This window comes from Cottoperca gobio, chromosome 8 (genome assembly GCF_900634415.1).
Source record: "Cottoperca gobio chromosome 8, fCotGob3.1, whole genome shotgun sequence".
In the NCBI taxonomy this organism is placed as follows: domain Eukaryota; kingdom Metazoa; phylum Chordata; class Actinopteri; order Perciformes; family Bovichtidae; genus Cottoperca; species Cottoperca gobio.
The window spans coordinates 17227955-17254571 of record NC_041362.1 but is presented as its reverse complement, the minus strand read 5'-3'; the positions used below and the strand labels follow the sequence as shown (position 1 = coordinate 17254571).

Genomic DNA, 26617 nt, shown 5'->3' with positions numbered 1-26617 from the left:
AGAAACTGCAGCAGTTCCTGAGGTTCGCCAACTTTTATAGGAGATTCATCCGGGGTTACAGCACAGTGGCAGCACCACTCACTGCGCTGACCAGCGTGAAACAGCCGTTTCAGTGGACAGCAGCCGCTGACAGAGCCTTCAAGACCCTCAAAGCTCGTTTCACCTCAGGCCCTATTCTCCAAATGCCTGACGCTGGACGGCAGTTTGTGGTGGAGGTGGATGCTTCGGATGTAGGAGTTGGAGCGGTGCTTTCCCAACGAGCAGCAGAGGATGGCAAGATGCACCCCTGTGCCTTTTACTCCCGTAGACTGACTCCAGCAGAATGCAACTACGACATCGGCAACCGCGAGCTACTGGCCGTCAAGCTCGCCCTCGAGGAGTGGCGCCACTGGTTGGAGGGGTCTAAAGTTCCGTTTGTGGTCTGGACAGACCATAAAAACCTGGAGTATATCCAGACAGCCAGGAGGCTGAACTCCCGCCAGCGTCGGTGGTCATTATTCTTCACCCGTTTTAACTTCACGCTCTCCTACCGTCCTGGCTCCCGCAATATCAAGCCCGACGCACTCTCCAGGATGTTTCAGAAGGATGAGGCATCCAATGAGGAGTCGACAACCATCCTCCCAAGCCCCTGTGTTGTTGCTGCCTTGACCTGGGACATTGAGGAGCAGGTCAGAGAAGCCATCCGGAACCAGCCGGGCCCCAGTGCATGCCCCTCTAACCGTCTCTTTGTCCCAGCAGATCTGAGGTCTCAGGTGATTCAGTGGGGGCACGACTCTCGCCTGGCTTGTCACCCCGGAATCACACGCACCCTCCATCTGCTCTCCCAACGTTTCTGGTGGCCGTTGATGAGAAAAGATATCCAGGAGTTTGTTAGAGCTTGCCCCACTTGCAACCAGCACAAGACCCCCAGTCAGCCCCCAGCTGGGTTACTCCAGCCTCTGCCAGTGCCCATGCGACCCTGGTCCCATATCTCCCTGGACTTCGTTACGGGCCTTCCTGCAATCTGAAGGAAACACTGTCGTCCTCACCATCGTTGACCGCTTCAGTAAGATGACCCACTTCGTGCCCCTCCCAAAGCTGCCAACTGCAAAGGAGACCGCCCGGGTGGTCTTGCAACATGTGTTTCGGGTCCATGGTCTGCCCAGGGATATTGTGTCAGACCGAGGCCCTCAATTCTCTGCGGCCTTCTGGAAGGAATTCTGCAACCTTCTTGGGGCCACCGCCAGTCTGTCATCGGGATTCCACCCACAGTCGAATGGTCAAACAGAGCGCATGAACCAGGAGCTGGAGAAGGCACTGAGGTGTGTGACCTCACGCAACCCCCGTGCTTGGGCCCAACATCTTCTCTGGGTAGAATATGCCCACAACTCACTCACCAGTTCTGCCACCGGACTCTCCCTCTTTCAATGTGTTTATGGATATCAACCACCTCTGTTTTCCAGTCAGGAGGTAGATGCTACCTGTCCCTCTGCGCTCGCCTATGCCCGCCGCTGCCGCCGCACATGGGCCCAGGCTCGCGCCACACTCCTGAAGTCCAGTGCAAGCTATGCTATCGGAGCTAACCGGAGGAGGATTCCAGCACCAGTTTACCATGTCGGACAGAAGGTCTGGTTGTCAGCTCGAGATATACCACTGCGGGTGGAGTCGCGGAAACTGGCGCCTCGCTTCATTGGACCCTTTCCCATACAGAGGGTCATCAGCCCTACGGCAGTCCGACTACTGCTACCCAAGACCATGAAGGTACATCCCACCTTCCACGTCTCCAAGCTCAGACCTGTACATGAGAGCCCACTGGTCCCAGCAGCACCACCGCCTCCTCCTCCGCGCTTCCTCGACGGTGGCCCCGTCTACACGGTCCGGCGACTGCTCCGCTCTCGACGAAGGGGTAGGGGCATCCAATATCTGGTGGACTGGGAGGGTTATGGTCCTGAAGAGAGGTCTCGGGTTCCCGCTGGAAGAATTGTGGATCTGGCCCTCATCACTGAATTCCATCGCCAACACCCTGACCAGCCATGCCCTGGCCTGCCCCTGCTCCGGTGTCTAGTCCTGACCCTGAACCTGGTTCTGAGCTGGGGTCCTCGGATGTCGAGTCTTCTGATGGAGACGGTGCCGCTGAGGATATGGACTCTGACCGCTCAGAGGAATTCTGACCCTCCGCCGGCTTCCCCTCCTCCCGCCCGGCTTGGTGGTGTTTCTTGGCGACTTCTGGAGCCGTCCCTTGGGGGGGGGGGGGGGTCCTGTCATGAGCCCTCTCCCTGCCTGGTAACACCACTAATTGTTTTCAATTACCTCCACCTGTCTCTGCTCCACCCTCGTTAACTTACCAGCTGCACTGCATTTACTACTCATCATGCCCTGTATAGAAAGCCCTGTTTTTCAGTCCACACTTGTCAGATCATCTGCAAGCCTACATCGGAAAGCCTGCCTACCTGTCTGCTTTCAACTCTGACTCCTGATCTGTGATCTGTTACTACTACTCTGATCTCCAGCCCCGGTAAACCCGACGTGTGTGTGTGTGTGTGTGTGTGTGTGTGTGTGTGTGTGATATCAGGTGTGTGTGTGTGTGTGTGTGTGTGTGTGATATCAGCCTCCATGTCGGGTCAACAAAGGTCCTGTTCCGGAAATCCTGACGTTTTCAAGGAGGGACACCCCATTCACTCCTTTTGTTTTCCTCTCCCCTTAATCATGTGGTAAATCTTTACAGTTCATTTAGCTGACTCTTTTGTCCAAAGCGACGTACAAAAAGTCCACATGCAACTTTTGTCTTTTGTTAGGAAGTCTAAACACTGGCTTTCACTTAAATACTCATACATTGGGCAACAGCGGGTTCAACCTAAGCTGTAGAGATGTCTGTCTCCTCTCAATATAATGGAACTAGATTGCCAAAAAAATACATTTTAAAAGCTCAACAGTAATGTCTCTTTCCAGAAATCATGACCCTGTTACTCAAAATATGAAATGTAGGAACTATTTTCTTTCTAGAAAACTGCACACGGCAATGAGTGAGCACGAGCCTCTCGTCCCTGAGTAGATGCACGCTTCCTTCTGCGTGGTGATACGCTTGCCGGATGTAGTTCAGTAGAAAATAAATAGTTAGTCGACAGACTCACAGATTTTGGACAGGTACTACTCGAGCTCATGTTCATCCTCCAGCTGTACAATGAACATACAGATATGAGAGTTGTATCATCCTTATTTTTGGCGAGAAAGTGAATACCATCTATAACCTAAAACTAAACATAAGCATTTGAAGCTGTTTAGGCTAAAATGTTGTTTTTAAATCTGCGCAGCCCCTGCCTCTTAAGCACAACTCTTTTAAGTGGTTGACACACAGAGGTGTGTTGATCACTATTTGAAGGTTTGCTAGGGTTTCTTCTTGCTAGTTATTTCCTTCCTTTTAGTTTTCAGTCTTTGAAGGAGGTCATATCAGTTCAGCCAGCATCCCTTCTAATTTGGGAAATTGTTTTTAAGAGCTTCATTTTGAAGTTGAGAGCATTTAGTTACCGTCCTTTTCTTTTCACTGTGTGGCCGACAGGGTGAAAGAAAACACTTCTGAGAGATAAACAGAGCAGATGGCAGATGGATCGTCTCTGGAAATATTTTTTTAATGTATTTCTCTGTGTGAAGAGTTCAGCTCACTCTCAACTGGATCATGTCTGTAAGCCATAAACACATACTGTTTGTTAGCAAACCAACATTTTCTGTACCCAGCTATCCAAACACTAAGCTCTGTCACTTGGCATTACTGTGCTCTTCGCATGTTGGATGATTTTATTTACACTTTATGTAAAGCTTGCTGCGTGAACGTGATGCAAAGCTTGTGCATCTCAGTGGCTGCAGATATTAACCAAATGCATTAACTGAGCAACACATTAGGGCTGTAAATATCTATAGGCAGTGTTAGAGTTTAACTGAATATTGTATCATAAGATGGGAACAAAAGTAACAGGGTGGTTTGTCAAGAAAATGCTAATCATCGTCTCAAATTCATGCTAACATTAAGGCTTAAAGTGAACAATAAAATCCAGTCCCATACAGAGTGGTTTAGAAGTAACAGTGTTTTGTTTTGTCCGTGCTGCTATGAAAAATGTAATTAGCATAAATTGGGGATACCTTCTTGAGCTGAGGCTTGATTAGTGCAGCCAATTACTGCACTCTTGTTACTGAGCTCTTTTGAAGTTTCCTGTTCCCCACCTAAATCAGTGAAACGGGAGTAAACACGTCGGTTCAATAATAATTTTTTCAGATTTAACAATACTTGTGTCTGACAAGAACCAGCAGAATTATGCATTACTCGTGTTTTTAAATCTTTAAACTGACTTCCAGTTAGTCACAGGACAATCTTCAAAGACCTGCTGCTAGTTTATAAAGCACTGCCTGGCTTAGGGACAAAATACATTTCTGATACGCTTGAAGAATATGAACCCGATTGGTTCCTTAAATCAGAGGTTCTCAACCCCAGGGCGGTGGACCGGTAACGAGTCTCTGAACATTCGCTACGGGACCAATTATAACTACTGCAACAGTTCTATAACTTTATAGGCTATTTCTTGCAGTAATCACCTTAAACTTGGTGCAGTACTTAGTGCATTTCTCATCACTCCCTGTCAATGGGCCCAACACAATATACTGATGCATTTCTGTGTGAAGCCACTACCTGAGAGGTCTTTCTCTATTTTATCATTTAGTAAATGACCACAAAAAAAAGCAAGTAAAGTTACATTTCTGTTAAGTTTTGTCTCTCTCAGTTTCTGACTCTGCCAAGTACATTTTATTTTCATAGCCCTATATCACAAATGTGCCTCAAGGGGCTTTACAATCAGCACAGCGTACAACATCCTCTGTGCTTAGAGGAAACCTCAGGAAGAGCAACTGAGGAGGAATCCCTCTCCCTGGACAGACAGACGTGCAATAGATGTTGTGTGTACAGAATAAATCCTAAAAAGGTATAGATGGATTCCAAACATAGTATATGGCAGCTTCCAGTATCTGAGCCAGACAACCTCGACTTGAGAGATCAAGCCTGAACCAAAACTTCCATCGACTACAAACAGACGCCTGGGAGACCTCCTCTCTAACTTTAGCACACAGAACAATTTACTCTCTGTGAATCCCATCCCTGGTCAACAGGTCCACGTGAAATTGTTGATCGAAAAATGGTCCACAGTCCCTAAAACTATTTGCTTGACTGTAGTTTAAGGTGTGAGCAGCTAAAACAACCAGTTTGGAGGTTGAACTGCCGACAATGTGACATTACTTTGATGTTCTTGGCTGCAGAGTGGAGGTTATCCTGAGTTTGTGTGGCAGTCATCTGTCCTGCTGCTGGATGTCCTTCGCACTCACCTGTGATTAAACCTGTGTGCTCTGACATCCTCTTCCTCTCCATCACTCAGAGCCTCACTGTACGATGATCAAGAACTCACCAATGACTTTGGTCAACTTTTTCCATTCATGGACTTTTTTCTGGGTTAGAAGCTGTTATTTTGCATCTATTTTTATCTTTCAAAAGCAATGTCCTGCCTTTAGTGCACACGTGCCGTTTGACCTCCTCTTTTTCTTTCCTTTCAGTTAAAAAAATTATCCAATTCTCCATATAATATCTCTTGGCTGCAGTCTCCAGGCCATAGACTTCCACAGGTACCTGAGAGGGTTCCTCTGTTTCTCCTCGGTGTGCTGTTATTCACAGAAGCCATTATGCCGCAGCACCCTGCTCATGTCAGCGCTGCCTCTGGAGAGGTCACAGCCAAGCGCTCACTGTTTTTAAAAATGCAATAGAGATTCCATTATTTGGCATACATAAAAATAAGTCCTAATGATCTATTATTAATGTTAAAATGTATTGATTTATTCATGGGAGTCTTCTTTTGTCCCTTTCTGGACGTAGAGGAGGCTGCAGTAGTAATTGCACGGAAATCAAAGTAGAGGTTGTTCTATTTCCCACCGTCCCTGATTGTGTGTCCTCGTCCGTGGCAGGTCGTTGTGTGTGATTCTGGTGTTCAGCACCAAAGGACAGAGGTACCTGCGGGTCGGACTGGCTGTGCCTCTGTTCGGCTCTGTGGCCAGCCTGAGGAGGATCGTGGCTGACGAGGGGAAGATTTCCCCAGACCAGGTAACATAAAGCAGGAATAAATACTGTGTGGACCAAGTCCTCTCAGATGATCCCATTTTAAACTGCAAACCACTGGAACTGAGCAGCACGGCTCAGGAGTGTGGATGTAGTGATCTGTGGATTTCATTCTGATCTTTTCTTGCATGCCCATGGCTGAAATGTACTCTTACTCACTTAGCTGAAATACATTAAGCTGGATCTGAGATTAGAAGAAATAATTGTGCAAACAATGGAGTTCCATCAAGTGGGTTCAAAGTTCACTCTCACATGATTAAGAGATTTATTAGATTCTGGCACTGTAAAAAGAAAATTAACGTGTGTGTTTGTTGGTCTCCAGGTGATCCTGACGGAGGTTTACTCCACAGGGTTCCACCGCTCCTTCTTTGATGAGGAGGATCTGACCAGCATAGCTGAGAATGATGTCATCTACGCCTTCCAGGCTCCGCCCCTGTACATCAGAGGAGGCTCTGCACGGATCTCAGGTATCTGCACTACTGAAGTACAACACATCATTTGTACATAACACACTCTGGGTGCTTTTCATTATACTTACACGTTTCCTCGCCTCCCTCACTCGCATCTTTTCCTCGCGTCTTAGCTCCTCCCAGGGAGGATATGAGACAAAGAGCTGCGAGGGCAGAGGAGCTGAAGCTGCCAAATGAGAAATCCTAGGTTCCATCTTAAGAGATGCAATGTACTTCTTATGTGCTGCGCAGCTGTGGGTCACGTGGAGCAGCAATTATACGACATGCCACTTGATAAGAAACTTCCGCGTAGGATACTCCTGTGTTTCCACGCTATCAGCTTCTCCAGAAGCCTCCTCTTTCCTAACTTCGCGTCGCCTCGTGATGCATTTAAGGGATTGGAAAATCCTCCATGATGGCTGAGGAATTTGCGGGTCACAGGACTAGAAAGGACTAGAAAGGACGCGAGGAAGCGCAAGTTAACGTAATGAAAAGCGGCCATTGTCTTTGAGTATAACTAGTTTGTGGTACTAAATTAATATTTTTTGCTTCTTCAACGTAGATATACAACATGTCTTTAAGCAAACAAACCAATTTGATTCATTTACTTTGCTTAATGAAACCCTCAGGGAACGCACCTTACTGCAGGGGGACCTTGGAGAGCACATTAAGAAGAATATAACTTCAAATATAGCTCTTTGATTACACCCCCCCTCCCTTCGTGCAGATCAGATTTATGTCTTCTGTGATGTAAAGTGTGTGCCTCAGTGCGTAGTGTCCCGTTGTTTCTTGCTTTGTGGCGTAAACAAACCGGTTCTGCTCCGTTATCCTCTCTCACAGGCCTGTAAGTGTGGTCCCAGCGCTGTTTAAAATATGACTTTTAATGCTTTAATTATGTTGCTCAATGACTGCACAGAGCAGTGCTGCCTTAAAGGAGGCCCCCCTGACAGTGTGGCTTGATATGGAGACTCAACACTGCAGATTGTCCTGATATCTGTTTTCCCTGTAAGATATTGTCATCTTTTAGGAAGTGTGCTTGTTTGCTCTGAATGACTGTTTCTTTAAATCAGAACAGGATGTAATGAACCGTAACAGCAGTTACTGATGAAGGTAATGTCCACTTATCTGCTGAAACATTGCACCACTTCATATGATGTAACACCTCTCCTCCCCCCTCCATTATTTGTTCTCTAGCTATATCAAAATGAGGCACCAAAAAGGCAGCATAACTTGTTTTGATACTTAATTGAAAAGAACATTTTACTTTCCAGATAGATAAATATCCGACCAGCCTCTTGAATCAGTTACGCACATAAATAAAACATTACATTATTTATTTATTTTACTCAACTACAGCACATAAGTATTTCCTGCCTCGCTGTTTGTGATAAATCAAAGCTATAAAATCTAAATGGTATACGAGTAAACAATGGCATTAAAATATTGTGTTCTCGTATAGAATGCACCTTGTATTATATTGTTATATCCAGTCACAGCAGTGATCTGTAATGCTTTTAGGCTGATCTTTATGCCCCTTTTGCAAATAGTAAACATAAAAGGCTTGATCCCACATTAATCAATTATCCACAAATGCTTAATTGAAAGTAAAACATCCTGTGGGTTAAGTATGAGACAGAATAACAAACTCTCAGCAGGGGTCTCATTAAAGCTAAGCTTGGTGATCTAAGATTTTTTTTATGTGCAGTGGTAAAGTTAAGGAATGGTTATCAATGTGGATTATGTCCTTAGGCGTTGAATAAAGCAACATGTTGAGTGTAGAGAACAGCATCCTGAATGCATTGCATGCGGTGAAATCAGAGGGTTTTAATATGCTTCAACATGCACATTTGCGGTCAGTTTCCTCAAAATACACTTGATTGATTGAATTTCCCTGGCATCCATTTAGTGGATTTTGACTCACACACTTAAATGTAAAACCTCTTGATGTGAAGGGCTGTAAGAGGCAGCGTGAGGCGCTCAGTAAAGAGCTGTTCAGTGTCTGCTAAGAATGATAAAATAATATATTTTGGATCGTGCCAAAGGCAAACCAATGATGACGTGACCTTCCCACTCCTGACTCCCAGCCTCCACCGCCTTTGACCTCTTATCTGCACACTAAAGTCGGACATTTTTGTCTTATAAGGTCTTGTTGGGTCACAGAAATTATGACTGGGAATTGTGGCTCTGACAACTGGCACTGGAATAGGCAGAATAACGAGACTATAAAGGCTACATACATGATACCGTGCTTAGAGACATGGTATGGGGCTACAGCTTCATATCCCAGGCAAAGATTCAGCATTCTCCCGCTGATGATCTATTTAAAGGACATACAAATAAGAAAACATCATTGTTCCTGTATGACACTGCAGAACTGTAAACCTACTGTATGATAAGGACAAATGTAAGACCAGACTGTTGTGTGTTCTAACAGTACTTTGTTTGGCTCCTTAGCAGATAATAATGTTGCAATAACCGGCTTTTAGAATGAGGACTAATGTGCCCCAAACGGAAAGCTATCTCGGGTAAATCTGACTTGAGTTGCTGGAGTGTAAACTTCCCTAAATCCAATAAAGAGCAGGACAGAGCTGCTAATTTGACATTGCACTGACAGAAATTAATAAGCACAATGTCACTGTGGCGTATGCTGGTGCCAAGGACGAGATTTGAATATGGGATCACCTGCCAAAGAATATTTGGAAACAGATAATTGGCTTTCAGAGTTAAGTATCCAATACACGTTCTTTTATCTCTGTTACAAACAGACCAGGGTCTTCCTCCTATTCATTCATCACACAGTTTTCATTAAATGGGTTTTGCTTTTTATTTTATGGACTGTTCAATTAAAAAACAGCGACCGCCATGAGGTCAAAGTGACGTTAGCTTTTGTTTTGATCTAATGCTGCTATATTATATCATATGCCAGTAGCCCACTTGTATGTTTCCATCTGGTCAAAGAGTGTTTTAACCATTTTAGGTCAGTCAGTCAAACCCAGACAGCCTCTTTGCTATAGTTCAGTGATGACTACCAGTACAGAGACTACTGTACAGCTGTGCAGTAAGTGTGTCTGTCAGCTGAATCTGTCATGATCGTGATTTTTGTATATCCTGTTTTATTTTGAAGTGGCCACTCCCCCTTATGTCATGTCTAGTTGTACTTCCTGTCTGTGTGTTTCCCCTCTGTGATTGTTGATTTGTTCCTCCTGTGTCCATTCACCTTGCCCTTGTGTTTTAGCTTCTCTCCCCAGCTGTGTCTCGTTCCCCTCGTTAGTGTCTGTGTGTATATATCCCTGTCTGTCCCAGTGTTCCTTGTCAGTTCGTCATCTAAGTGTTACCCTTGCAGATGTCTCCTCGTGCTTCCTTGCGCTCCCCGTGTCATCCTGGTTTGTCTTTTCAGTTTACTTTTAACCTTTTTGTTATTTTGGAATCTTTTTGGACTAAAGCCCTCTTTTTGTTATTCTCCTCGTCTGCCGTCTTGCATTTGAGTCCTCACCTTTTCCCCACCGTGACAGAATCCTGCTTCAGCACCCAACCTGACAATACACTTGCTGCCTGTATTTGTGCCTCAGTCACAGTGTAAATCTGTGAGTTGAAGACATTTTAAGATTTTGATCAGCGCCTCTAAAGATGATAATGAGGGTCTATCAGTTGGATTGCCATTACATTTGATGCAGACATTGGAGGTTCCCAGAAGATGAATCCTAATGACTTCAGTGATCCTGATTCTTCCTCTCGCACCACCACAAGGTCCACATTTGTGCTTTTGAATCAAATTTCTCAACAGCTTTTGTGTTGATCATTATGAAGTTTGATACACACATTCATGTTCCCCTCAAGAGAAATTGTAATAACTTTGGTGATCGCTTAACTTTTCCTCTTGCACATTTGTCCAATGTTTTGGTAATGACTAAATACTTGCAAAAGTAATAACATTCCCATAAGCCTCCGCTGTACTTTGTGTTTAGTGCTATTTAGTGAACAACAAAACATTACAGCTGCTAAACATCATCATGTAAGCATTGAGTGAGCATATTAGCATGATGACGCTTGCGGTTAGCACCACAGTGACAGCCTTACAGCGTCTCCAGCCGGGCGATGGACTCGGGCTGCGGTCGAATAGTCAAAAATGACATTCTATCACTTTTCTTCGACCTCGTTGGAAAACTTCATGAAGTCAAGGAAAGATGTGACGCAGCATTCATAAAGACAACCGCGATGCAAAGAGAATCCGACGGCACTTAGACTAGGCTACGTAATTAAGCGACGGTGGATGTTTATGACGTGGGTCTTTTAAATGGAAGTAAGAAAGGAAGCATTGAAGACGCTTTTCTTAGCATTTAGAGAATTCAACCAACCCTTATCATGGCTGCCACCTTGCTATAATAACCTGTCTATTCCACCGCAGCCCCAGTTGACCAAATAATTTAGATCAAACCAAATATGTGGCAGTATAATATATCAATATATCATTAGTAGAATTATTTTATCTTCATCAGGCTGCCACATGTTACCAATTTGTGCATGACATATTTGTAACATAAATCAAGCCAACCCACAGGGGCTGCTCTGCTCGACCAGGAAATCAAGGACATGTGACAGTCGAGTTATTTATTTTGGAGCTCAGATTCATAAAATGATCCATAACTGTGCTTATCAAGTCACATATCTCACTCATCTTTCCTTTTGCAAAGGATCATCATGAATCACATTATCAGTCCATAAATGATGTGTCAGCAAAAATATTATGTAATATTAAAAAGAATTATGATTAGTTTTTTATATTCAGACAATCAAAACAAGCTTAAGTCAGATAAGATGTGCATGTATTTGTCTAACCACCTTGTTAAAGACCTTGAATGTGACTGTGCAGACAGCTAATGGGATTGGGGGGGGTGTTCTGTTGCTGTGGGTGGAGTAGATCCCTTTAGGGGCAGGGGTGTTTAATTATGGGCTTTCACATAGTCTGGCTCATCCTTTGTGTCTGTTTGACAATGAAGAAGCCTGAGAGTGCAGAGGAAGGAGGAGTTCACAGGCTTCCTGCACTTTCTTAGAATTAGTTTGAGGCGTCCTGATAATAAGGATCAACAGGTATGTCGGCTAAACAAAGTTCACTTTTGGTGTGTTACTTATTTTCACGTGTGCCTTTTTCAGTATAGCTATGGGAATTGTCCGACAGTGTTAAAACACACGAGCATACACACACACATCTCATACTTCCACCATTATTCATCCTGTAAACAAGGTAAAAGAAATTAGAGCAGTGACGGGAGCCTTGAAAAAATGTGGCGAAACGGTAGCCTTTTTGACAGTGAGCCATAGAAAATGATTTAATAAGTGACGAGAGGTAGGCCTCCTCCCCAACGCCCCCGTATAAATCTTAGTGGGACAGGCCAGGAGGTGACCCCTGCTTTTACTGCGGTTTCATGAACACTTTTCGTCGGCCATTTAAAGAAGATTTTCCCCATAAATCATTCCAACAGCTGTCAGAGGTCGCTGCTCATGTAAATTACAGTGCATGATTTAAGCAAGTGCTATCACTTGCTTAATTAGAGCGACATTAATAAATGAAAGGCTGTGCATACTTATCATTATTCTTATTCTCAGGGTCAAGACATTGCAATCAAAGGGTTAATGTTAAAGCTTGTAAAGCCCTTCATACAGTGCAAAGCTTATGGTGCTCACGGCTCAATTATTTTGTGTAAGAGGAGGGATGTACCAACAAAGACGCTTGCGACTTTGCAAGGGTCTCAGTAGCGGGATGCTCAGCAGTGGCATTATCTTTGTCAGTGATGAAACAGGCGTCAGGTGTAAACAACAGTGTTTAATGAAACGTTTGTGTAAGGCACAGCCACCGTGCTTAATCAATACCTTCTCATCTGTGTCTGCGAGTCTAATTCACCATGTGATTTATCACCGTGAACGTCCGAAGGGCCGACCTGCACGTTAAGCCCAGATGTTGTCAGCTGTGTGAGCAGCTCTGCTGACATCACATTTCACGAGGATCTTATAATCTCCACTTTTCGCTCAGTCCCTCGCACTCCTCTGTGTTGATAGAGAGACGGGGGAACAGGAGAGAAGTGGCGCTGTTTGGCACCCCACCAGGACGGGATGTGGAGCAGAAGCTGCATCAGATAATACCTCCTGCCGAGAGTGCGGGCAGCCATTGGTCCATCTGTTCTCCCCTCTGAATCACTGTTCCCCAAATAGAAAGCTGCTGTCTCGCCACTTTATACATCTCAATTCTCCTCCTCACTCCTTGTTAGAGGTGTTAAGTTTAGTGGTCACATTTTCAGTGCATGGAATCAGTTCATCTCTCTTTCTGAAGGAGAAAATGTGAAATATCGTGTACTTCATGCTGTCAGCTATCAGTGTAAAATCTTTGAAAGAAAGCTGATTACCAAAAGAATGTGAAACTGGTATGTGATCAGTATCAGCAGGATTTATCAAGATTGTATCTGTAAAAGAAAGAATGTTTTGTTTAGTCTCCTTGTTCTCTTCTCTCCTCTTCCTATGACTCATTTTAGTATCTCTTCCTAGTTTGTTTTTTACACCCCCTCTCTGACTCCTGTGTTCTTCCTCCTTTACCAGGGTACCATCACAGCCTCCCATCGTCTCCGTACTCCACGGGTCCTGAGGGTCAGAGGTTACCTTCATCCGGGACGTTGTCATCAGAGTTCCTCAACCATGGCGTCCCCGTAAAGATTCTACTATTGGTGTGCAACGCTGCAGCGACAGGCCAGCAGGATGTTAGGTAATTATGTCAAGTGACCCTTTACGAAACCCCTGCTACCATAGCTCAGCAACCGTTGCTAGGCAAGGCAGGCCTGCCCAGCTTTGAGTTGCTCCTCATGTTGAAGTCGTGTGCATGGGGCAAAATGTCATTAAGGTTTTTGTTGATTTCTCTATGTGGCTCAATGACTCAGTCACATTATACCTAGCCTTGCTCTGATGCAGCACATCAAGGTCATGTTAGCTCCCCGTTACACAAAGGACTCCATCTCACTGTGAGATGAGTTTCAGGCCAAACGACTGAATCTGACATCTGGCACTATATAGAGATCAGACATCCGTCTCCCTGACAGAGTCCAGAGGGATCAATATACAGTAGGTGAGTTCGCCAACACTGCTGTGGGAAAGTCCAATCCCATCCATGTCTCACTTTCTCCTTCAAACGCCTCGCCCTCGTTGATCACACCGCACACCTATCTCGCTCTCATCAGATGACAACTGGAGGACTTTGTCTGTGCCAAGAAAGTGACATTGGAGTCACATACTTGTTTCTCGCTCTGTAGAATAGCATCACAGGTACATTTCTGAAAGTCAGCTAAGTGTGAAAGCTCTCAGTTTTCTTTAACTTGTCAAAACTGTGAAAGCAGATGAGCAGTAGATGCTCACTGTTTTTGCAATACAACTTGTGAAAGTAAATAATTAGATTTCATGACATTTTAATTCTGTTACATCTTCTGTGAGGGAAGGTGACACTACATACAGACCAATGTGTGTTAGTAGACAATAGATTTCACTGCATAATCCCATCAAATCTAAAATAAATAAAAATGATAAATTTAGACTTCTTTCTTTCTTGCAATGTGTTCACTTTTAGGTTAAAGGAGTTAAATCATTGTCTGTGGGAATAGGGAGCTACAGCTTTGCTTACACAACGTTGAAGGACTTTGAATTTAGCACATTAAGTCCTTTTGCCACAAACCATACAGCAAAATAATGGAGTTGTTTGTCTCTTACTCCATGGAAGTTTCCAAATGAATTATTGTACTTTAAAGTCATTTTCTGTCCCCTGTTGTTGTGTTTTTTGTCTCATCCCGTGTCGTGGTCGCTGCGGCTGCTGCTCCTCAGCCACCACAGAATGTTAATGGTTCATGAACAGTAACCCAACCTCATGTACTCTGAGGATCTCCGTGGTATCCAAGTATGATCTGATGGGAAACTGACTGAAGATGTGTTCGATTTCTACCGTTTTATTGTTCCAATGTCTTAAAGAACATGAAAATGTTTAAAAGGATGAAATAGTTCACTTTTTTATTTACTACCCTTCTATTCCTGCTCATTAATCTACAGTTTATTAGCATCACATCGTCGTTCACTGTGTTTGTTAGTCTCTTTATGCACATGCTCGCATGGTCTCACACTAATAAAACTCAAGCATACAATGGAGGGCTGCCCTCAATTAAATGGGCATTATAATGAATGTGTCATGTGATGGTTGTCCCTCTCCTCCTCATCTATTTCCACTCCTTATTATCTCTCTCTGTCCTTCCATAGATATGCTGTAATGAGAATTCTGCTCTAATGCTGATAATGTTAATAAATAATTATTTACTTTACAATGGGGAGAAAGAGACGTGTGAGCGGTTCAGGGCTGAGGAGGAGCGCTGTGAGCTGTCATTTTAAACTTTATTCATCTTCAAGGTTTGGACCTCCATTCCTGATGCGGGAGGACCGGTCTATTTCCTGGGACCAGCTGCAGCAGAGCATCCTCAGCAAGCTTTATTACCTGATGATCAATGGCACTCAGGCACAGGTACTGGACAGCTACAGCTACAGTGTTCTTTTTTACTTCCCCTTTTATACTTTATTTGTATTGCTTTTCCATTACAGATATATCCCATACACACAAAAGAAAGACAAATCTTCAGTTGTACTTTCTTGCCGTTGACATGTAAACATCGTCCATTTCTCCCACTTCTCTCGACATCGCTCCTCTTGAGCTCTTATCTTGTGAGTAACAGTATCGTGTGACATATCATTTATTTTTATACTTGTGTTGGTGGTTCTGCCTTGTACCATCTCTTCGTAATGGCCTTCTTACAAGCTGCCAACAAGACTTTCAGCAGATATCTGTCTTGACACAGTATGTCCTGTCATATTACCAGATTACAGTACCATGCATGACCTAGGTATATTATAGCCCAGAATTTTGATAAGCATATAAAACATTACCTCAAAACTGTACGATTTCAGGACAAAGCCAAAATACATGGGAATTTATTGCCCCACACCTACTTAAGTGTTTTATCTACACTCAGTGCCAAGGAGCTGGTGAGAATGAACTGACTCACACAGACTCTCAAACTCATATGAAACACATCCCAAAGGATCTGCAAGTTGATGCAATAGCGTGCATACAGTCAGCTATAATAGTTTTCATTCCAACTCGGATATCTACTGTAATTTCTGCAACTGCCAGCGAAAGTGGGGGGGGGGGTACATTTCTTGTTATTTATTCAATTTTATATTTACAGCCAGAAAACCCTGGACTGAAGTTACAGTACAGCCCTGTGTAATAAGTCAATAAAAAATGTTCCATGATGCTTGTAAAACATATTTTTAATTGCCGTATTGTGTGGGCGTGATTGTTTTGAGCACCGGCTGGAGGCAGAGAGGGGACACGGTTCCCTCCTGCATGCTGGCTGGTGCACCTGTTCCCAGTTTATTGGCTCAGGACAGAGAAAAACATGCCCACACAATGGCACTGTGCGGTACAGGTGGGAGAGCTTAAAGTGCCAGCTGGAGGCAGAGAGGAATTGGTTTCTTCTCACTAGCACACCAGACTGGAGTCATGTGAACTGGTTAGAAACACTCACTCACAGATGGACACTTACAGTCAACGAGAGACAGAGACACACATACAGCTGTTCTTCCCTGTCATCCAAACCATTTGTTTCTCGTTTGTGTATTTATTAATGAATAGATTTTTGGGGAGCACTCTTTAGTGCCACTTGTGACTCTGTGGCACGGTCGTGTTTGTCCAGGGAAAATGACTTTAGTCTGCTCATCTCAGCCTGCTGCGACAGCCCTCTGCCCTCTTAAGTGTCAGTATGCAGAGCAAACATTGGGTTTGCTCAGGCAGTCAAAGCTCTCGTCAATGAACGCTGTTTAACAGCCTTCGATCTTAAGATAAGGAGTTCTTTCCTGAGAGTACACAGGATTGAAATATGATTTTAAAATAGGTGAATAACTCCACAGTTACAAGAAAGCAATTCATATTATATGTAATGATAATAAGTAGTGTGTGAAGCATTTAAAAACATTACAATGTCAACAAGACCTTGTAGTTCAAGCTTGAATTACATTTATCGATATTCTGATGGCAAAGGTTGGCAGCTACTTTTTTAGGTACAATCAGATATCTAAAGGCAAAATGATCGTCCCACCACTAAAATTCAGCATTCAGTTTGATTTACTGAATACTAATTAACGTTGTGCATATACTTTTACTAACACAGACACTGTGACGACACTTTCTTTTCAATGTGTCTAAAAAAGACTTTATATTCATAATACATCTTTCTTCCCGTAAACTGCAGTGATGAAATAAGATTTTCAACGCTGAACCAATCAATCATGTCAGGAATGAAATAAATGAATTCTTACAATTATGCAAACAAAACTGCAGTTATTAAATTGTGCTGCTGGAAGTCTTCGTTAAGCCCACAGTTAGCTGCCTCGCCCGCTGATCATGCATTGTTATATGGCATATTTCTAATAGTGACATAACACACAAAATGCTCATTTCAAATCATTTGTCAGATTTTTATATTTTAATAAAGCTTTACTTTGTATGGTCAAACTATTAAAGATTGGACCTTTTAATAATCTTATAAATGTAATGTATCTCACTGATATGTACATTGTAATATATGTATATATATATTGCTGTGGCTGCAGGTCATGTGTGTGCTAATGAGACTTGATTGGCTCACTGAGAAGAAGCATGGCTTGTTTACCTTAACTGGTGTGATTACTGTTAAACACGGGATAATGATGATGATAGAAATGCAAACAGCATAGCTTGCTTAGATGCACCCCTGAAGTACAGTTTGTCACTTTCAAGTGAATAATTTACTTCACTCAAGCCAAAGGGTCTATTTTCTTTCAGAACATTGTGTGCAGTAGCATGCTGTTAGTCATGTAGCCAAACAGATTTCCAATCAGTGTCTCTGCAGCCAACTGACACAAAGCTGCTGTAAAGAGCCATACAGGGCACGGGTTGTACAAGGAGACTGTTTACCATCTTGCTGCACATTACTCTGTGCTCTTTGAGAAGTGCCAGGAGAGAGAGGAAGAGAAGAGTCAGGTGCAACGTCTTCAGTAACTCTGTCGGAGATCTGTAGTCTCCTTTGTGCCCCATGCTGTCAGCCATTTAATTAAAACCAGGCTCGTACAGTATAATCAGTTTGCTGGAGCCTGCCTCTGCCAAGAAAGAAGCAATGCTCAGAGCAGATGTTTGCTCTAAATCTTTCATCTCTACAGAATCTGTAGTTTTCTTGCATCAATGAATTACACTCACAAGTGGATGTTTCCGCTTATCTAATTTTAGCTTTAGTAAAGATGCAATTCAAAAACAATGAACATGGCCGTCTCTGACAGACATTTTCCTGCCACTGACAACGATTGACATCTTAATTCAGGAATGTGGCTGATGCTCACTGAAGCCCGCTTAGCAATATAATGCACTACAGTACACTGATGGCTGCACATTTTACGGTACTTATAGTAACAGTCAGAGAAGCAGTCCCGCACATGCACACCTTCTCTAGACTTTTGGTGCACACTCTGAATAACTCGCAACATAATGAAACACTGTGTTGTTTGCATGCGTTGTTATTGGAGATATTTTGCTTTGTCAGTCAAAAACAATGCCACCAGCATTCCTCACTGAACACAAAGAGTGATTAACCTTGGTCCAAAGCAAGACCAAGGATTTTCTCATGGGGAAACATTAGACTTCTGAATCTCCACCAGTGTTGTTGGAGCGCTCACGCATGCACTCCTCCGACAGGATGCTGAGATGAATTTTCACAGCTTTTCCCCTCCTCTTCTCAGCAGTCGCGCTGACGGGGGTGACGTTGCTCGGAGCCTGACCAGATCTCAGATGCTCGTTTGTTAATTTTTCTCCTCACTAACACTTACTCTCTTTCACACACACACACACACACACACACACACACACACACACACACACACACACACACACACACACACACACACACACACACACACACACAGGGTAATGTTTTTACAACCCCCTGTTTACGGTATTACTCACAGATTCCTCTTCATCTGCCTCTACTGGTTGGAGAATAAACATGTTCACACGGACATGCATAGTCTACATTCACACCATAGACTGTAAAGATGGACGACTCGTCTCAACTTCCTCCCACTGTACAAAAGTAAAGCCAAAATATCCCGGATACAGGAGCTGCCATGTTGTGCTTTTGTTGTCATGTGTAGCGAGAGTCTGCGCAGTAGTGATCGGAGGCGGGAGCTGCGTTATCTCACATCCGGCCGAGCCACAGCTGAGCCTGGGTTAGTATCACAGTAGCTGTTTGGCTAGAAAGACACAACAAATAACTATAATGTATCCATAAAAACATTTATGATCAAATTCGCACATACACAGACTCATGATTCATGTTTTAGAAACATCATCTGCGTATCTGCCGACACGGGTACAAACACACACACACTACGGTCCAACTGCGCTGGCTAACGCTAGCTAGCAACACGGTCAGTGACCGTAGGAACCATATACTGTATATAGATCTTTAAATACAGTGTATGGTTGTCCCATCCGCTAACATGGAGGGGGTGGGGCTTATGTACTATACTAACCACCAACAGGGGGCATTCGAGATGTTTTCTGTTCTCACTCAGCAACGATGACCACTTGAAGTGTTTAGAATTGTTTGATTTCAGAAAGAGGGAGTAAAGGGTTGGCAACTGTCAGTTTAGTTGGCTGAAATGACAACTGTTAGCCGATTATATCAGCCCCTCTTCCCCAGCACAACAGCAGAAGTGCACGCACCCTTACTACGGTTAGAGTTAAGGTGCTTGTTAGCAGATAAAAGCCAGCCCAAGATTCATCCTCACTTTGGCTCGCTTTTTTGTGTTTTTACGGTGCAGTTTCGGCCATTTTTGTGGCTTTCTTTTGGATGCGTGCTTACGATTTGTCACCTGGTCACTCGTTTTTATTGAGGTTGACACTTAGAAATGTCCCGAACACGGCATAATAAGAAAATCCAGGCGGAGGACAGGGTCTGTACAGACACCACCACACACTTTTTGGCTCATTTTTGTATAAGTCGATACATTGTTTTTTTGGAAAATCCTACTCATGCCTTAAATAAAGGGTCTACGAAATGATAAACATGAATTTCTACTGATGATAGTAAATGCTATTTGTGGTGTAAAATGATGTGTTATTTATGACACGATGATCGCAGTATTTAATAAATCATGATTTAGTATGTCGACCACCGAGGTTTACGTTGGCGCTACCGGAAACACCCGACGCCGTGTTCTGACGTCACAAGTAGAAAAAAACAGTCCACCAGTTGAATACACAGACAGCACGGACAGAAGCGGCAGACGTGGCGATGTCGGACTCTGGCTCTGATATTTCGACAGAATCGAGTGACAGTGAGTCGTCACTCGTTGCACCTTCAAGAAGAGGAGTTTATTGAAGAGGATGCCAGGTGTCGTGGATTTAGATCATGCAGGCGAGTTTAACGTGGTGGAAACAGAGCAGCTCGAGACACAGAGTTCAAGATGGAGACACAGACGGGAGCGAACTTGCGGATGATGGTGACGGTGAATCTGGATTTGGCGGAGATCATGTGCGGCAACAGAACTCAGACAGGTATATACATTTGACTATAGTTCATAGAACTTCTCAATATATAGTAAATACATCATAATAAAACGTAACATTATCCTCGATCAGTAAATAGATCGCAAGCTATCGATAGCTTGCTATCGAGTCGATAGCTTGGTTTCCTTGAATTGTTATGAACCCGACTAGTTGTCCGCAAATTGCTCGATCCCTAAATATTCAATTACTTGGACACATCGACGTCTGTAAAGCTTGATAACTTGATTCATTCTCGAAGTTTCTGCGATTGAGGTTCTATCGTTGTGTCTGTATTATATTATATTATATTATGTATTATATTATAATATATATATATATATATATATATATTATATATATATATATATTTTATATTATATATATATTTTTATATATATTATATATATATATTTATATATATTTTTTTTATATATATATATTTTTTATATATATATATATATATATATATATATATTTATATATATATATATATTTTTTATATATATATATAACATTCATAATAAAATATGTGGTTGAAATGATTGAGAGAGCAATGATATCAAATTAAACAAATATATGAATTATGTACATGCATGTGGTCATTGTATTTTTAACACGTCATGTGCAGGTCTACTGGTACTACAACTGTAATGTACAGATGACGTACAGTCTGTATACTTACTGGTGTACACACAGCTTCCTCCTCAGTGTGGATGTCCAATAGATGGTCGCTGATCATACAGGTATCCTCAGTTCTGTCAGTGGCTTAAATAGACTCACGCTTTTACTCAAACTACAGAATAAAATGGGGAAGCCTGTTCTGGCTTGTGCTGGCTGGGGTCTCGGCAGTATTGTAGGCACAGCATCTGCGTTCAGTTTTTAATTATTTTTGAATCTCATTTCCTTGGCGAGCATAGTTTGTTCGAAACACGATCTCTCAAAGTGCTGCCCACAAATCGTCGGTTTCATTGACACACTTTTCTTGTCCATAAACGTGACATTTTATCATCTTTTGGCCACAGAAAGCTAGATTTGGAGACGGCCCCACATCCCCATACAACACATCGCTTCACAATTATCCTTGACGATCGATTGTTGTCCGTTCTTTCTCGTAATAATTGACAGCAGTCTTTGCTGGACGCTTCAACACTGACGAAATATCATTTGGTAGGCTCTTTAAGGTAAAGTATTCTTATTAGAGCCCCCGGTCCACTGCTTCAACATGTGGAGAAATCCAAATCTTGACAGACCTTTTGTGAAGCTAAGCTATGATTTGAAATCCTCTGTTTGGGGAAAGGGTTAGGACACGGTCAAGTAGTCAGTAGCTTTGCGAATACAAGACCTTTGGAAGGTGTGGAAATGTTTGTATCATATTTTAAAGGAATTTTCCTGTAGTTTTTTTAAACCCTATTCCTAAGAAGTTGGTAGGACTCTATGGGTGGTCTTCACATGCACACACAAGCCTGTCACTGGAGCTGTCAGTAAGCCCAAGTAAGTCTGTAATGAAAAGAAAACTTATTTGGGGTTTTCACCTGTCATCTTGCATTCCCGTTTTTTTTCAAGCAGCAGATTGAAAATGAACACGCAGAAAAGATGATGAATTCTCTAGAAAAGCAGCACGCAGCACCTAAGCACCACAGGGGAGTGTGCTGCCTGCAGTGACCATAAACACAGCATTCTGAAAGAGATGAAGAGAAGATAATATGGAGTTAGTTACATGGCTCTGCATGTGTACTTGCTTAGAGTGAGAGCAAAATATTAGTTGTTACAACATCAAGTACTTTTATATGTAAGTACTCACTGCTGCAATATTTCAGCAGACTAGTGATACTGAAATACTGTATATTGCATATTTGAGGCAGTAATTCAGAAGTATTGTGTAACTTCCCCTGAGGGCTTTGGATTCCAGTGGGTTCATGTGTTCAACATATCAATATTTTCCAGCAATGAGCTGTCTTCTTGGTGTGCTCCTTGTCATCAGAAAGATCCTGCTGGATGGAGCTTCCCTCGCAGGACTCAGAGTGGGTGTTTGTGTTTGAGCTCTGCCAGCAGCTACACACAGGATTTCAGTGAAACGAGAGAAAATCTATTTCATTTTTCGCAAAGCACTCCGTTGCTCCTAAAGCACCTCCAATCTAAGCAAATATCAGAGTAATATAAGCAGGCTTTGACAGAGGACAAAAAGATATTAGTTTTATATTTGTTAGTTTTATATTATTTTCTCTTCTCAACTTGGCTTTCCAGTCCAGATATGAGAAAGTAGTCAGATTATCTACAGGTTTATTCATATTTGTTTTCTTCTGTAAAATCAAACTTTGAATGCAAACCAAACTTAAACACTGTGATCCATGTTGAGGTGCTACATGTTGATTCAAGCTGAACTGCTGTGAGCGCAAAATGTCAGGTGCAGTTCTCGGCTTATATTCCATGATGTCCCACTTTGTGCTCCTTTTTCTTTGTGTTGCTTTAGCCTGTTCTCAGCAACTGTGTTACATAAAGTTAACACAGAGAATAAAAACAAACATGTCAGTTTATAAAGTTTTAAAGTTTTGAACAGCTGTCCAAGTTCCAATTCAGTACGAGTGGACAAACAAGTGTGTCAGCAACAAATGACTGTGACCAACATGTCAACACAGGACATTTTAGTCACGTTTTTTTAAACACTGATTTTTGTCATCAGATGTTAATGATGGTTCACGTGCCAAGGCTCAAGCCTTCCACAGAGATTAAAAATCTCGTGGCCATATTGAATGTATGAACTCGAGCTAACTGCTAACTGAAGCTACGCCGTTTCCCGGGGCTGTAGACAGCTATATGCTCAACGAAACAGCCTCCTGGCAGCTGGGAGGACGAAGCGAGGCGGTGCGGGGGATTTTCTCGTTTCTGCCGCTTTGAATGTAATCCAATAAACAAAACTTTAAAACAGACACAGAACATGGCTGTAATATTTACAAGAGAGTCAGCAGCTGTACTTCTTCTCCCTCTGTACTGAGGGCAGACTGCAGCTACACTGACTCACTATCACCTCTAGAGGAACAAGTGGTATTACAGGCTGGACGGAGCGCAGCTAGCTGTTAGCATGCTAACTTCAGTAGATATCTCCACAACACAACACAGAGACATGTTTGACATAACGTCAACACAGTTACCTCTTCACATTCTGCTGATAATGTTAGTTCATTGTTTTAAAGTTTTTTAATTTGTATTCTGGCATATTTTACACATTGAACTTTTAAGACTAGTCGAACTTGATCCCCGGTCACTCCCTTTGATCAGGAGGGGCAATAAATAGGAGCGAGATCTTCCACAGATTATCTGACTCTAGTGGTTTAATGTTTGAAATAATTATTTGCTGCAGAAAGCCAATCTCTCAACCTGATCTTTCTTTTGATAACGAGATCATAACACCTGCCAGTTTGCATGAAGGTTAAAACAGAGGTTGAGCTAGAGAGCCAGTGTCTGTACAAAACAACCTGATATGCTGTCTAGGAAACGGCACATTCTCTGCTTTGATCAAAAGAGATACGTCAGTATTTCAACAAACCGTATGAAACTTATCCCTGGTAGTAACTCTTCTTTTGCACACACATATTGGATTCATAAACCATTTCAGCCCACATGTTTATGGTCTGAAGTCTTTAAACCGAGCAGTCATTTTGACTGATCACAGTAAAGTCATGATAAATGTTGCTGCTGCTTCTTTAAAACCCGGAGCTTTGTGTTCTCATTTTGCGATCATGAAACTATCTCATCATACTGTAGTTATGTGCAAAACCATGATGGATGACTAACATCACCAAACTACAAGCAGCACCAGCATCTCATACCTTGTTGTGGTGAGTCAGTGAGTGTGTGTGGTGGCAGTGCTCATTTTAGACCTTAACAAGACTTACTGGAAGAGTCTGCAGCCACGCTAGAGGCTCTGTGAGGCTTTACTGAAGCACTGCGGTGCTTTGAGGTATACGCTGACGTCAGCATACTAACATGCTCATAATGAAAACATGCTGACGTAAAGCAGGTATAATATTTGCCATATTCACCATCTAACATTTGGTAATTGCCATTAAACACAAAGTACAGCTGAGGTTAACGGGAATGTCGTTAGTTTTGCGGGATATTTGGTCATAAATTAAAGTATTTGACTAATTAAAATTACACCTAATGATGGCACTGGATAAAAAGTCAGGGGATCAAAACGTATTACAATTCATCCTGAGGGACATGTCATACCAGTGTTGCTCAATCAGTAGTAAAACTGTGATCAGCTAAATCAAAGTGAAGTAATATTTAATAATTAAAACGTGTGGTATTTGAGGAGAGGATATCTGGGAGGCTTCATGTGGGAGACGTAAAATCCTGAAAGTTTATAGTCTTGTTGTTTATAGTCTTGTTATGAAAAGCATAAATATACCCTGATTACTTTACAGTGTTTTTGTTGTGTCCCTCCTTCAGAGCACCAGAGTGCTGTTCAACATCCGTGTGGTGGGAGGATCAGCATTTTACAGCTACCTGTCTCCTCAGGACGGGCGGCCGCTCTACCACCCTGCTGTTGACAGGTGAGGCTGTCGAAAATACATCACGGAGGACTGATGTCCCACACACATACGCTGCTGATCTGCAGGATCTGAATCTTGTGGTTTCCATTCAGAATAGTCCTGCTGTTCTGGATGTGTTGATTGGTTTTCCACCAGAGCTCTCCATACATATAATCAGCTTTTCTTAACTGTTACTAGCTTTTGTTCTGCTCAGTTTTGGGGCACTTGATTGCTCTCCCTCTTCTTTCCCTGTAATCTTTCTCGGCAACACCCACACTTTCAGAGCGTGTTGAACAACCATTGATGCAATAAAAAGTCCTGTATCCTCTGATACAAGTGTGTCTCACAGGAATATCTTTGGATACATTTCTAGATTTTCTATACATGAATGTATATCATCCATGTTTTACCAGGTGAAATATATTCCTGTAAGCAGGCAGTCCTGTGACTGTTGTTGTTGGAGCTGGCTGGCTGTCTGGACACTTCATTCTTCTATAATTAGACTAGAGGGTTATTAGATTATTCTAAATGTGTTCTTTTGTTGTAGAATTAATGGTATTATGGTCCAAACTTTCAACACTGAAATGACCCAATGTTCCCACAGGCTCATTCAAATTTGATCTAATGTAATCAATTTTAATGCAATTTAAATCTGCTCTAATCTGATAAAGTGTTTCTTGTAGCTACAGCTTCAGGCAGGCAGCCAGTTACTGAAGACATTTGGACATAAAAACACATGTACACACTAATATGACTGTTAAAGTTGTTATGTCCAGCATGTTTTAATAATTGGCACTATCTATACAGATGTTCTGAAGCTGGTGGTTAAATGTTTATCTTTTTATGTTTATCATTAGACCAGATTTTACAGCATTGACTGAAATGTGCAGACATTTCATCCCTTTTTACAAATCTTTACACGCGTCTGAAGGCTTTCACTTGCAGAAGTGAATTACTGTTTCAAAGGGGCATTTTGGCAAAGTGTTGCAAGTACTTCCATTTGTGCCGTGCCTGAGAACAGTTAATTCATTCGTTGAATGGTGCTGAGGGCAAATCCTTTTGAAACGCAAATGTGCAGCACACCATCCTAAAAAAACTAATGTAATGATGGCGTTTGAACTCTAATGATTCAGAAATATGCTCTGTCCTCAAGTCAACCCCACATCAAACAGTACAAGAATGTGCTAGTGCAAGTGTTTTAGTCTACTTTACTAACCATATCAGCCTCTCTGTGTAATTACTGTGTTTTTTATACCAAAGGACATATTGACATCATCTCCAGTATGTACTCACAGTTTGTTTATTTAACTATTCTCACAACATGGCTCTATGGATGACAATGTTGTACACATTTTGTACACGTATTCATGTTCCCCAGAGGATAAATAATTCTGATTCTGGTGATCCGCTGACTTTTCCTCTAGCGCCACCATGAGGTTGACATTTTGTGATTTTTAGTGAAATCCTCAAAAGACATTCATTCTCCCCTCGGGGTAAATTGTAATAACTTTGATCCCCTAACTTTTCATCTTGCGCCATCATCAGACAAAAGTGCTAATGCTAATTAGCAAATATTAGCATGCTAACATGCTAAACTAAGATGGTAAACAAAATGGTAAACATTATACCTGCATAGTCAGCATGTCAGAATTGTCATAGTGAACATGTTCTTTTGTGTGTACGACTTTCATTTTCGAAATATATATTGACCCACATCATATACTTCACAAAAAGCAACGAGTAAAAGATCATTCAGTTATTGTGAGGATGTTAGCATGCTAATATTAGCATATAGCTCAGACCACTGCTGTGACTGAGTACAGCTAACAGAGCTGCTAGCTCTAGACTTTGTCTT

At 42.4% G+C, this 26617-nt stretch overlaps 1 protein-coding gene across 1 annotated transcript in view; it reads left to right on the top strand.

Annotated features, from left to right (window-relative positions):
• Window positions 1-26617, top strand: part of usp43b (ubiquitin specific peptidase 43b) — a 70977-nt gene that overhangs the window by 33819 nt on the left and 10541 nt on the right. Inside the window, exons 5-9 of the mRNA XM_029438167.1 lie at window positions 5974-6109; window positions 6447-6591; window positions 13162-13324; window positions 15001-15112; window positions 24680-24783. Of these exons, the coding sequence (XP_029294027.1) occupies window positions 5974-6109; window positions 6447-6591; window positions 13162-13324; window positions 15001-15112; window positions 24680-24783 (660 nt within the window). The remainder of the gene's footprint in view (window positions 1-5973; window positions 6110-6446; window positions 6592-13161; window positions 13325-15000; window positions 15113-24679; window positions 24784-26617) is intronic.